At 35.8% G+C, this 13258-nt stretch overlaps 1 protein-coding gene across 5 annotated transcripts in view; it reads right to left on the reverse strand.

The window, feature by feature from the left end:
• LOC149538017 (chromatin remodeling protein EBS-like) overlaps nt 1-13258 on the reverse strand; it is a 56767-nt gene that overhangs the window by 1340 nt on the left and 42169 nt on the right. For 2 of the 5 annotated variants that reach the window (XM_089799414.1, XM_089799415.1), the window contains one exon: nt 10729-11189. The exons of 1 other annotated variant lie outside the window; for it this stretch is intronic. In XM_089799414.1, coding sequence (XP_089655540.1) covers nt 11163-11189 — 27 coding nt within the window. In that variant the 3' untranslated portion in view covers nt 10729-11162. Of the gene's footprint in view, nt 1-10728; nt 11193-11332; nt 11380-13258 lie in introns of those variants that run through there. 2 more of the 5 variants (XM_089799411.1, XM_089799413.1) reach the window with 2 other exon arrangements.

Below are 13258 nucleotides of genomic sequence, written 5' to 3' on the forward strand. Positions count from 1 at the left end.
TTAATACATTTTTAGAAAGGTGTTAGTGACATAATAAACAGTGGGTTTGCTCTATGTTTTCTAGTCTCTGTTATATCTTTGTTTTCTATCAATCATTAACTTTTTTTTAAAGGGCAAGAAATCTATATGTTCAAAAAGTGGCAGGATTAAGTTGTTAAGTGGTGTGATTACTTATTGTCTATTTGTTGTCATTTTTTCTAATGTATTTTTACTATTTTTGCACTAATGTTCCAACCTACATTTTATTTTGTTTGTTTTACTAACTAGTTTTGCAAGTGTTTCCTATAAGAAGATCCCAATTGCTAAAATAACTAACCCTTTTTTTTAATTTAGACCAAAGTGGAATTGCCTTTTACTTTCTCTCATAAAGTATTTTGGGGTTTTTTAATAAACTTCATTTAATTCATGTGTTTTTTTTAATTGGGAACCAATTCAATTCATAATTTTAGGGCATGATTTCAAGTTGAAAGGGATTCCTTTTGTGTTGTAAATACTTGCAACACATTATCAAACAAATATGCAATAGTTTAGGGGTGTTTTTGTTTATTTTATTTTGACCCCAAAAAAGTTGGAAAACCCTAGTTTCAAGATTTTTGATGTTGGGTTTCAGTTCTCTATATAAAATCAAATTTGGTAAAAAATAAGGGTTGAAAATTTTTCATTTGAGCAAGAGATATTATTGGTGTTGCAAAGTTGGTGTGGATTCCTTTAATCAACTCATTAAGTGATTCAAAGGATAAATTCGTCTTGCTCATGTGAATGGATAGTATGGCTTTACAATTTGATGACATTTTGACAAATTTACAAAAGTTGTTTCTTTGTTTCATTAGATGATTACATCATGAATATTGTGAATTATGGATTTGACTCCACAGTATTATGGGTATTTGATCAAATCTTAACTTACACATGCAATTTTGGATTTATAATGGTTCATGCCCATTATTGATATTTTTTTTTTACAATTTGAAGTAAAACTCTTGCAACCATATCTTTTATTTTCTTTAAATTTAAGATAGTTAGATTCCATTATTATTTGCTTTAGAATTATTTACTTAGCATGTATTATTAGAATAATCTTTAATGCTCACTATTGTAGTTTACTGTAAATATTAGAATGTTTCTAATATTTAGTTGTAGTGTAGAATAGAATGTTTCTATTCTATTCTATCGTCCTTTTGTATATATTGATCGTTTCGATCTCTGATTAATCAAGCAAGTGTTCTGCCATTTACGTTTGTAACATGGTATCAGAGCGAGGTTAAATTTTCTTTGAAAATAATAATTTCTTACTGAAATTATCTGAACCTGGTTTTCGAAATTATTTCTTCCTAAATAATTTTGCTTCGTTATACCTAGTTCAAGCTAGGGTTTGGATGACTGTAAATCACGTTTTTCTATGGTAAAATCGCGGCTCTGGAAAATTTGAAAATCGCTGGTTTTTTAAAAATCACGTTTCTTGTTCCTTGGTGATCTGCGTCTCAGTTACAAACGGCGGATCTTTGGTCTATGCTTGCGACTGACATCAATCAAGACAAATATCTTCTGGTTGCAAAGACGTCAATCCGCCATTTATTTCTGCAAGTTCGCGATTTATTGGAGGTCCAACGTTCGCAGGTTTATGGTCGTGTTTTTTGCCCATTCGTATGACCTCCAGGCATCGGTGTTCTGATTTTCGATGTTTGTATGACCTCCTCCATCCTGCCGTGACCTCCTTCTAGCAATGGTCGACTGTAAAACCACCATTTTTTTTGCTAAATCGACCTTCAAAGCCAACGACTAGGGTTTTGCCCGAAACCTTACTTTGTGGGTCTAGACAAATTTTTCTGTTTGCAGATTCTTTGTGGGTTTTTCGAGATCTTTAATGGGTCTTCATCAGATTTTTGTGGGTGTCTCGATTTTTGTGCCTCGATTTTTGAGCCAACATATCCGAATTCCGACAGCGTATTATTTCTAGATTTTTCAAGCTCTCGTCCATATACTTCTCCATTTTTTTTGGGTCATTCATTTTCTCACCTCGAAATTTGTGCCATTTGAGACATTTGCATATTATGACCATCTGTATCAACAACATCACAAGTCAAACTCAATTCAACAGCAAGCCAATGCTGCCCAGCACTCAGAGCAGAAAGAATCTCTCTATCATGCCTTTATGGCCAGCATACCTACAAATCATGCGAAATCTTCTGCCTGGTACATCAATTCTGGTGCCTCTCGACATTTCACTCATAGGCGTGATTGGTTTGTTGAATTCACTCCCTATTCTGATTCAGTCATCTTTGGAGGCGGCGAAGAATACAATATTGTCGGAAAAGGCAATGTTCAGATTCAGTCTAGAGGAAGAAAACTCATGTTTCTCAATGTATGTTATGTTCCTGGCATGAAACATAATCTTCTGTCTGTTAGTCAGATTATGAAGCACTCTCCTCAGTTGGATGTCGTCTTCAGTGGAAATAAGTGTTCAATTATTGATCGTGCTTCTCGCACTATCCTTGCTATCGGTCTTGAGGATCACGGTATTTATAGACTTATAGATTCAGGAGATTCTCTTGAGCATGCCTTCATCGCTGAATCATCCGCTCTCAGCAGCCTCTGGCATCAGCGATATGGTCATCTGAACATGCAATATCTAGCACAACTTGCTCAGGATAATTTAGTCCATGGCCTACCTAACATCCAGACCCAGAACCATCGCGTTTGCAGAGCTTGCCAAGCAGGGAAGCAACATAGGACACCATTTACGAATGGCGAATCATGGCGGGCATCTAGAGTGCTACAGTTGGTCCACGCTGATGTATGCGGTCCTATGAATACTCCTTATTGAGGGTAGAACCTCTAGAAATAAGAGCATTCAGCACAACACAGTTAATATAGCTCTTATGGCAAACATCCATAGTATCCCTGAGCCCCAGACATATGCAGAGGCCAAAGGAATTCCAGAATGGGAACATGCAATGGATGCTGAGCTTCAAAGTCTTCAGAAGAACCACACCTGGGTTCTTTCAGATCTTCCTCTTGGGAAGAAACCCATTAGCTGTAAATGGGTCTATAAGGTCAAGTACCATGCAGATGGTACCTTGGACAAATACAAAGCCAGACTTGTTGCTCGAGGATTCACCCAACGTGAAGGCATTGACTATGAGGAGACATTTGCTCCAACAGCTAAGATGAGTACTATTCGTATTCTTCTTGCCATTGCAGCTCAGTATGGTTGGAAAGTTCATCAGATGGATGTGAAGAGTGCTTTTCTCAATGGTGAATTACAAGAAGAAGTCTACATGACACAGCCCCCAGGTTTTAAGGTTGTCGGTTCAGAACCAAAAGTATGTAGACTCAAGAAGGCCATCTATGGTCTTAAACAGGCTCCTAGGGCTTGGTACATAAAGATTGATCAGTACTTGGTTACTCAGGGATTTCAACGCAGCCCGTCAGATGGTAATTTGTATATTAAACACCCTAGTAATGAAATTCTTTTTCTTGTTGTCTACGTGGATGATCTGATCATTACTGGGAGTTCAAAACATTTGATTTCAGATATCAAACAGGATCTATGCAGAACTTTTGACATGACCGATCTTGCATTGCTTCATTATTGTTTAGGTATTGAGGTTTGGCAGACTGACAACAGTATTTTTTTGTCTGAGTCCAAGTATGCCAGAAGTTTGCTTGACAGGTTTCGAATGCAGGATTGCAAACCTGCCTCCACTCCTATGGAGACTGGTCTGAAATTGTCCGCACAATCTGATTCTCCTCCTGTAGATGAAACACTCTTCAGGCAACTAGTAGGTAGTCTCATCTATCTTACTACTACTAGACCTGATCTTAGTTTTGCAGTCAGCTACATCTCCAGGTTCATGACAAACCCCAAGACTGATCATTGGATTGCAGCAAAACATGTATTACGCTATGTACAGGGTACTTCAGTTTATGGTCTTTGTTATACAAGGAGTACTACTCCTCAGCTCCGTGGATTCGTCGATTCTGATTGGGTCGACTCAGTTGATGACAGGAAATCTACTTCTGGTTATGTGTTCAGTATCGGATCTGCAGCAATTACCTGGACCAGTAAGAAGCAACAGGCACATGCCCTCTCCTCTACAGAAGCAGAATATAGAGGAGCTGTCAAGGCAGCTTGTGAAGCAGTTTGGCTCCGTCAGATGCTTGCAGATATGCATATTTCTCAAGCGGGTCCAACTTCTTTGTTTTCAAACAATCAAGCAGTACTCAAACTCGCCAAAAACCCAGTGTTTCATGAACGAACCAAGCACATAGAGCTTCATTGCCATTATATTCGACAATTAGTAGAAGATGGAACTATTCAGTTACTCTATGTCCCTACCTCAGAGCAACCAGCAGATATTTTCACAAAACCCCTTGGTCCTGACAAGTTTGTTAAATTCAGGGGATCTATTGGTGTAGTAAATAGATTGAGCATTATAGGGGGGTATTAGAATAATCTTTAATGCTCACTATTGTAGTTTACTGTAAATATTAGAATGTTTCTAATATTTAGTTGTAGTGTAGAATAGAATGTTTCTATTCTATTCTATCGTCCTTTTGTATATATTGATTGTTTCGATCTCTGATTAATCAAGCAAGTATTCTGCCATTTACGTTTGTAACATGTATCTCATTATTCCAAAAAATTAAAAAAAACTTAGAATCATTTTCAGACATTCATTAATCAAATCAACAAGTCGACATTGTGAACATTCACATAATATTTTGAGACCTCTCCCAACATTGTAGTGCCCCTTCTTTCCAAAACGTTGGGAGTGATATCTTACTATATCAAGAGAGGGACTCTAGCCCCAAATTCCTTATCGTTGTATTGTGCTAACAAAGCAGTCAACAAGGTCAAAAAATTGTGATAATAATCAAGTCTTTTAAAAGAACGAAGAGAGTAGAATTTAAGTATATGAATTGATATGAAGGACTATCGACCTTCAATCAAAAGAAACATCCTTGGGAACTATCTTATATGTAATAGCAACATGGTTCTAAGAGATCAACTCCATACAACTTTATCTTGTTGATAGTATTTGGGGTGGTGGGAGGAGATAAAGGGGTAGGTTGAGCACCTTGAAGCTATCTCTAGCTAACTCTTTTTTTGAGTAAAGTTCGCTCGAGATTACCACAATCTTAAGTTATATGCTACAATTATGTACAATAGTAAGTAGGAGCATTTCAAGCTCTTGTAATGAATACAACCTATATTTAATTTACAAATGTGACTTGGATTTTGTATTTGATCCCTATGGGCTTGTAGGTGTTATGAATTGGTGAGAAGGCTTGTCCCTACAGATAGTATAACATTTTTGCAATTTTGATGATGAAGTAGGTAAAATGCTTGATGGTTCCTAGTGGTATATAAATGATCCAGTGTTGCAATCATTTTCCCTCATTAGATCAAAAGTAGAGAGATATTGTTATTTACATCACATAACTTATCTTGAAAGAAAGGTGAGACACTACTATTTATTGGGAAAACCCCACGTTGAATGACCTAATTGAAATCTCCCACTACCTATAGTATAAGGTCAATATATATCAAATCATTTTCCTATTGCTCGTTGGAGAGAAAAGAAAGGTGACAAAGTATCCATCAAACTATATCATGCACATTATATAACTAGCACTTGCACCTTTGAAGGGTGCAAGGATAACGTCGATAGTTTGATATATAAGATGATGCTACAATATTTACCAATTTTCAATATTATGTCCAGTAACTCACAGTCTTGAAAAGTTATCTTTTGTTTTTGGCTAAGCAATACTATAAGGACTCTTGGGTAATCAAGAAAGTGAACATATCTCTGATTTATCAATATAAAAATGATTAGTCAATGGGTGGGTCTTCGCTTTAGTTGCATGGTGTGAAGATACACAAACAAATTTGTTGCAAAAGCATTCAACTTAATTTATACATCTATACAAGCTGAAAATGACCATTTCAATTTCAATTTTAAGAGTTGGTTCCATGCTTAGATAGCACCATGGTTACAAACTCTTTCAGATTTAATGCATAAGATCATCTCAAATCAATATAAATTATCAGTCTGGAGCATTCCAGATCATACTTCAAAATAAAATTTGAACGGAGAAATAAAACTTTGAATGGGGGCATGCACATTTGTAATGGATAGAATCCCTGCTAAATCCAAGCCAAAGAGAAACTCGGAATCACAGTATGATGAACATAAAAATTTGTGAGCCACAGATTCATAGAAAATATGCACATTCTATACGTCACATGGGGGAAAACGCACTCATAGACACGGCAGGGCAGTGCAACGATGGCGCCATTCCAGATATTTCTAGACTTCGTCACATGCCCCCTTTACCCCCTCTAGAATAAGTTGTAGGGGCCTATAATTTCATGGGCTAAGCCCCATAGAATTTTAGGGCTCCTGAAACATCGCGAGGTTGCCATAAGGCGAGTGCCCAATTAAGCCACTTCTCTTTAAACACGAGGTAAGATCCCAAATATAGATAGGAGGCCACTCATCGAAACGCAAGGATCGATTGGCACCAAGAAATCATTGTTGATTTCCATTTTTTTTCTCTTACAATGTATTGACGTTGTTCATCCAAAATTTAGAGCAACCAATGAGTTAAACACACCCACCAGATTTGACATCAACAAAACCCCACATTTTCCACGCTACAAATAGCTAAGAATATCCTAAAGAGTCATCCTACCACTAACCAGAACTTTAAAAAGCTCACTAATTTGTCTTTCAAAAGGTGTCATATCATTTTCCAAATCTAAGATACATTTCTTCAAAGTCTGCACAGATTTCCTCAACTCCAACGCTTGGTTTTCATTAGGAGGGATAGACTTGATAGTCATGAGTGTGTTAACCAAATCGTACAAACTACATGAAGATAAATCGACGACTTTGAGATCATAAAGAAGCGTGCAACAATTGCCCTTGTTTCGACCCTTTTCGATCTCTTCCCTAACTTTAAGTAAATATCAAGCTAGATATCTAATGCAACATGCTATGACCACGTTGTTAACAAGAAACACTTGTATCTCACCATCCCAATTCAACCCCCTTAAGATCCCTCATACACGAAACTCTAGTAAACAAGATTAATTCCTCCCACTTAAATCCTAATCTACTAAACTTTAAACACAAAGCTTGCCAAATGCAAATAATAGATCAAACTAAACTTGAAAACTTTGATGCAGAATTGTGCACCCACTTAATATTTTGATTCACCCACCTAATATTTCATTTTGGATTTGTGAACGCACTTTCTATTTCAATCTTACCCAACAAACCAAATGCTCTAGTCAACTCACTTATCCACATAAAATACCTAAATAGCACTTATGTGGGTAAAAAGCAAAATAAGTTTCAAATTCCACTTTCATTGGAAGAGGACATTTATTTGTACAAATTGAAGCTTGCTGATAATATCTTACAGTGTGATTGAATAGTTCCATATAAATGCTATTCATTAAGTCTTCCATTTTGCAAAGAATATTTAAAATTATTTAAGCACATTGAAGAAACAATTGAGTGTGTGAGTGTGTGATATGCCTTAGTATATGTTAGATAGAGCAGAACGTTGCATTAATTGATTGTTGTAGAAGTAAATATCATGAGCAGTATATTGGGAGGTGGGCTCAAAGAAGGGGAAGAACATATTCCATTTCTTGTGCATCTTATTCAAGTGGGCATCACTTGATTAAGAGAAAGGTATTCCTATAAATAAACTCAAGCCTTTGAATCATGTGTACTTCCCACCAACAATGACTATCCAGCCATATCATTCAATATGGATGTATGCATCCCAAAAAAACCCATCTCTAACAACTGTCCTAAAACTCTATGCACAAACATGATACATTTTCTTATGTCTAATCAAATGTCATTTACTTTTAAACAATGGAGAATATTTTTTACATTTCAAACCTTTTACAATTATATTGCATATTTATGGAATTTCATGTAACATAGTTGCTTTATTTTTTATTTTTCCATTTCTTATTTATGATTTCTCAGCAATAAAAATTATAATTTAGTACTCCATGCACACACTCGTGTGTGTGTGTGTGTGTGTGTTTAGTAAAAAAAATTAATTAATTTTAATTTTGTTATAATTCAATTATATTTTCTATGCAATTCGAGGGAATATAGTTGTTTACTTTTGTTATAAATGTATCATAAAAAATTTATGTTTCAAATTAGCGCATTTGATTTTCATTATTAAATTTTTCATATGAATTAGTGATTTAAGTGTTTTATTATTTAAGTTTTAAAAATACAAAAGTAATATTAAATTTTTTAAATGTAATTATCTAGATTTTTTTTTTTAAAAAAATAATATATTATATTACTATCACTTTTACAAGATAAAGATGTATTTAAGGTGGGTAGTTTTATTTGAGCGCTTGTGCCATTCTACTGGATTATTCTTAGATAATCAAGCAAAAATAAATATAAATATTTTAATAGAATCTCCCATAATTCTAATTCTAAGGAATCGAAACATTTATCAAATCTTCCCCAACTCTATCATATGCATACCCGTATTTACATCCAATCCAATCCTCAATACTGACCTTCGGTGTCTATTTCTTGACAGCCATATTCACTCATTTATAAACCCATTTATTTCCCTTCTCATATGAACACCTGTGTAATTCATTGTGTATTGGTTACTAATTATTGTGTATTGGTTACTAATTATTGTTTATTTCCCAACTTCCTAACCGCCATATATAATTGGATTCTTCAATAATGATTCAAAAGAGGGTATGCACAGTCGTCAATTCCTGAATTCCAATTCTGGAAATGCATATAAGGCTACTGTTCCTTTAGAACTGATCTTACGTGATTCCTTATTTCTAATATTGTTTAATGATTGGGAGATGGGTTTCTTGATCTAATTGACAGTGATTTTTTATATACAATGAAAATGTGTATGTTCGATTGGCTAGAGTAATACCAAATTGGATATACAAATCCATCTCATTAATTTACACTGCAGTTTGAGAACAACTTATATATACACCGCAACATTAGAAGAGATCATGATGATTACGAATACGGCAGAGTTTTTGTTGGGAACAAAATTCTTCTTGCTCACAATGTTACCACTGTCATCTAGAAAAAGTGATGCATCACACCCCTGTTATGGACATACGCACTTCATAAATATCCGGAGTTTCTCCCATATGTATGGTTGCAGGTTTGAATTACAATTATGAGTTTTAAATAGGAGAATTGGAGACATTATCACAGAACAGGCTTCGCACAGCATTATAAAAACCAAGATCTCAAGTATTTTACTGAAGCTATGGCTGAGCCGAACAAATGCTTGATCCACGATTGCACTCAAGCGGCCATTGCCTGTAATCCATGCTCCCATCCAGCAGGCCTGTTCAAAGCATATTTGTATCGCTCTGAAAATGGTGATGTTGAAGGCACTTCTCGTACCTACACGACATTGACAATTTTTTGGACACCGCTTCAACTGAGTTTTCTATTTTCCATTTCCGTCACTGTTCCTTCTTTCCCAGCGTCCAACTATCGGAAAATCCGAACAAACCGTTCAAAGATGTTCAAGGAGTGAAGCCTATCGGCTTAATAATGAATTAGCTCCAAAAGTGAGAAACAATGGTGACAAGTGGCTTGTTTGCTGGTTGGGGAATAAAATATCTTATTTTCATTATCACAGGGAAATAAGTAAGGCAATAAGTAAGGCAATCACCTTATCAATCACAACAAAAAATTATGAGAGAAAACTCTCGTAGCTAGATTTTTCTCTATGGAGATTTGGTCTAATGGAATCAATTAAAAAAGGTCCTACTCTATGAGGTCCCTTCTAAGGATTAATATGCTTGCTAGAAAACTCATTGTAGAGCACCACAACCTCCTTGGCATCAAGAGATAGGAGGTCCTCAACATGTTGGATAGTATTTGGGAAAATCTACTCACCATGGAATAGATCGACTAAAAAGATATAGATTGTGCTATTGCATGTCCTTATTAACAGGAATTGATTACATGAATTCAAAACACCCTTATGTATAAAAGAACAATGAACTCTTCTACTGGATGTGCTCCACCAAGAAGAATCGAAAGTTTACTTTCTTAGTCCCACCAACATCATTATAGAGTAGGGTCACACATTCACAATCTTGGCTCCCGTCTTAAAATGGTTTATATTATTAGGACTTTGTTAGTGTCCTCTTTGTAGATATCAGCAAATTCCATGAAGCCTTGTGCAAATAACGAGTATCACACTCCTGCTTAGACATTTTCACAGGAAACCGGTATACAATGGAATGGAGACTGTCAATTTATAAGTGTCAAAACCATTGCTTAACGGATCAACCCTTTGATAGCTGAAAACGATCTCATTGGCTTTACACACTGGAAATCATCTAGCCTAGAAGCCTCACAATGGTTGCTAAATATAGAGTTGTACTCATCATTATTAGTCAACTGAAATGGTGCTTTGCGATGCTTTATATTTTATCCTATCATAGATTTTAAGTGTTATTCTGCCAGGCTCCTTAAATGATAGTATTCTTAAACTACTCCATATTATTCTATACTTTCTAGCTCGCAGAATTTTGGGGCTATGCTAGACACACCCAATTTAAGTTTTACTTCATAACAAGGAAATCTAAGTGAACTTGTATGAAGCAAATAATGCAAAACAAAAACAAATTTCAAGAACATAAACCTGGAAATTTACAAGGGATACATATAATTATACAATTCCAGTTCTTATATAAATTATGGACCAAGACTGTTGCACAAACAGATTACAAACCGTAGCATGATCCAATGGTTAACTTAGTCTCACTGACATATATATAAGCTTAACACCGCCACTCTCCTAATCTACCTATATCTTGTATTCTACTTTCATCTTGGTACTTGTGCACCTTCTACGTTCATCACTGTACAAAGCATTATGTCCATTTGCTATAAGATGCCTCACTATAGCACAACATATAACCAAGGGGAAAATGTTATATCTGGACACAAACTATAGACACACTAAAATGGTAACATCAAGAATATATGGCAACTGCAGAAAATATCCACATGCTGGCAGTTCAACAACAAACAAATCTCAATTATCAGCTGCAATTACAAAACAGATCTGGAACATGAGAATCATCCACCTCGTCATCTCCTTTGCCGCTTTGATTCAGGCTGCTAATCCAGAAAAAGACATCATCAATACATGCTTGTCAAAGGGAAAAGGCAGGTGTACTACTCATGTCAAGTTTGTCGTGGAATTTCAGAAATGAAATCATCACAATTCTTCAATATATGAAATGCGTTTCTGTGCTCACATTTACAGTTTACTTGTGCAATTTGACACTAAATTGTTTCGTGCAAACTGCAATTACCAACATGCAATGTTTATAAGTGTGCAATGCAATAGTCTCTAAAGCCCTCAATTACCACAAAAATCCTAAATATCAAGTCAATTAATTATCCATGCTAGAGTTGAAAAGGACAAGGCACACATGAAAGAAATACTGTCAATTCACAAATGTTAAGAACCACAAATCAAAAACCTCAACAGAAAAACACACAAGCAAGAAGATGGTAAGTCTGTGTGGACAACAATGGCAACTTACTGAAGATCACAGAATATTAGAAACAATGGCAAGTTACTGAAGCAACCAGAATTGCAAGATTTGATACAATGCCTTTGTTTACTCAACTCTGATGCAAAACAAGACAATCATGGAGATGGTTTAGTATATGATTCCCAACAAAGGTATTCTGCATAGATATGAAGGTGACACATTGCATGTGCAATGTATGTATTTTCTAGAAAAGCAAAAGTAAATCCTTGCTAGGCATTACACCTGAATAATCTTGGTGTAGATTGAAACCTAATGTAACAAATTTTCATGTTTCTAATTCAATGACTACATATAAAATTTACTAGCTATAGTGAACAATTTAAACCATTGATTGATTGATATTCTACAAACAATGACCCATAAATCCTTGGAGATACTCTTCAAGGGATACTATACATAAAATTGTCTAGCTATAGTGAACAATCTAAACCATAGTCTGATTGATATTTCTACAAACAATGTCACATAAATCCTTGAATATCCTCCGCTAGAGACAACCCACTACCAATATTCTTCTTGTCAACACTGCTAGCACCTTCATACAAAATGGAAGTGATTACAGTCATACATGTTCATTTATTATACCCACATTAATGAAAACACAAAACAAAGATAAAAACAGGCAAAAACAACACAAACAATAACTATATCCTTAAGAAACCCTTACCCTATAACTATAGACGGGGGGGTGGGGGTGAGCAGGCCCCCCCACTATAGTTGAACTATAAAGGGGTGGGGCTCCCCCCAGACCCATTATGATGCATGCAGAGGGCCCCTACTAGAACTATTAGTGCCGGGGTGGGGGGGGCTCGGCGTGAAAACTTCAACAAGAGTGTACAAAATGCATCTATAATCGTAGTCAAGTACATATGCGATACAATGCTCTGTTTGCAATCTAGACAATCACAAATTCACTCCTTATGTCTGCAACACATATTTGCAACTAAGAACCATTGATCTTACAGTTCCAGTCACCAGATGAACTTAAGAATAATGGAAATAATGAGACCCTTCTAAATTAGTCTACGAACATTATATGGCATTCCTCTATCCTTCCATAGTGCCAAAACGGAAAAACAAACATCAAAGGAGTTATTCCATCTTCTATTTTCACAGTGACAAAATTGTCAATTCCAAAAATGATGAGGAGAGATGGAACTAATTAATTGGTTTGCAACTCTTCAATCTCCTTTGTTTGCCTTCTCTAGTCCAACCTTGTCCAACTAGGCCTTCTAGGCCTCACTTTAAGGTATTCTACTTGTTTATATTTCCTTTTAGACCCTCGCTAAATATTCATAGACTCATTCCAAGGTAGATAACAAATTGATCTTTAACCTTACTTCCACATTCGCCATTTGTTCCCTTCATTATTACTATTAAGAGGTTTGGATGCCAACCCTTAACCCTTGTTCCCAATCTCCTAGACACACTGTCCTAGAGCCAAAACACTTCAACCTATGCAAGATTTAGGGATTAAACCTCCTTTAGCACCGGATCTCTTCACCTTGCCTAATTAGGCCTAATGGCTCAATTAGGTCAACCTAATAGGAAAATTGGCTACCATTCTGGACTCCAGAGGGCTCTGACAAGACTAAGACCATTCGCAGAAACCCTTTTTTGCCC

Source organism: Cupressus sempervirens, chromosome 9 (genome assembly GCF_028749045.1).
Source record: "Cupressus sempervirens isolate cs-2001-9-10 chromosome 9, ASM2874904v1, whole genome shotgun sequence".
Classification (NCBI taxonomy): Eukaryota; Viridiplantae; Streptophyta; class Pinopsida; order Cupressales; family Cupressaceae; genus Cupressus; species Cupressus sempervirens.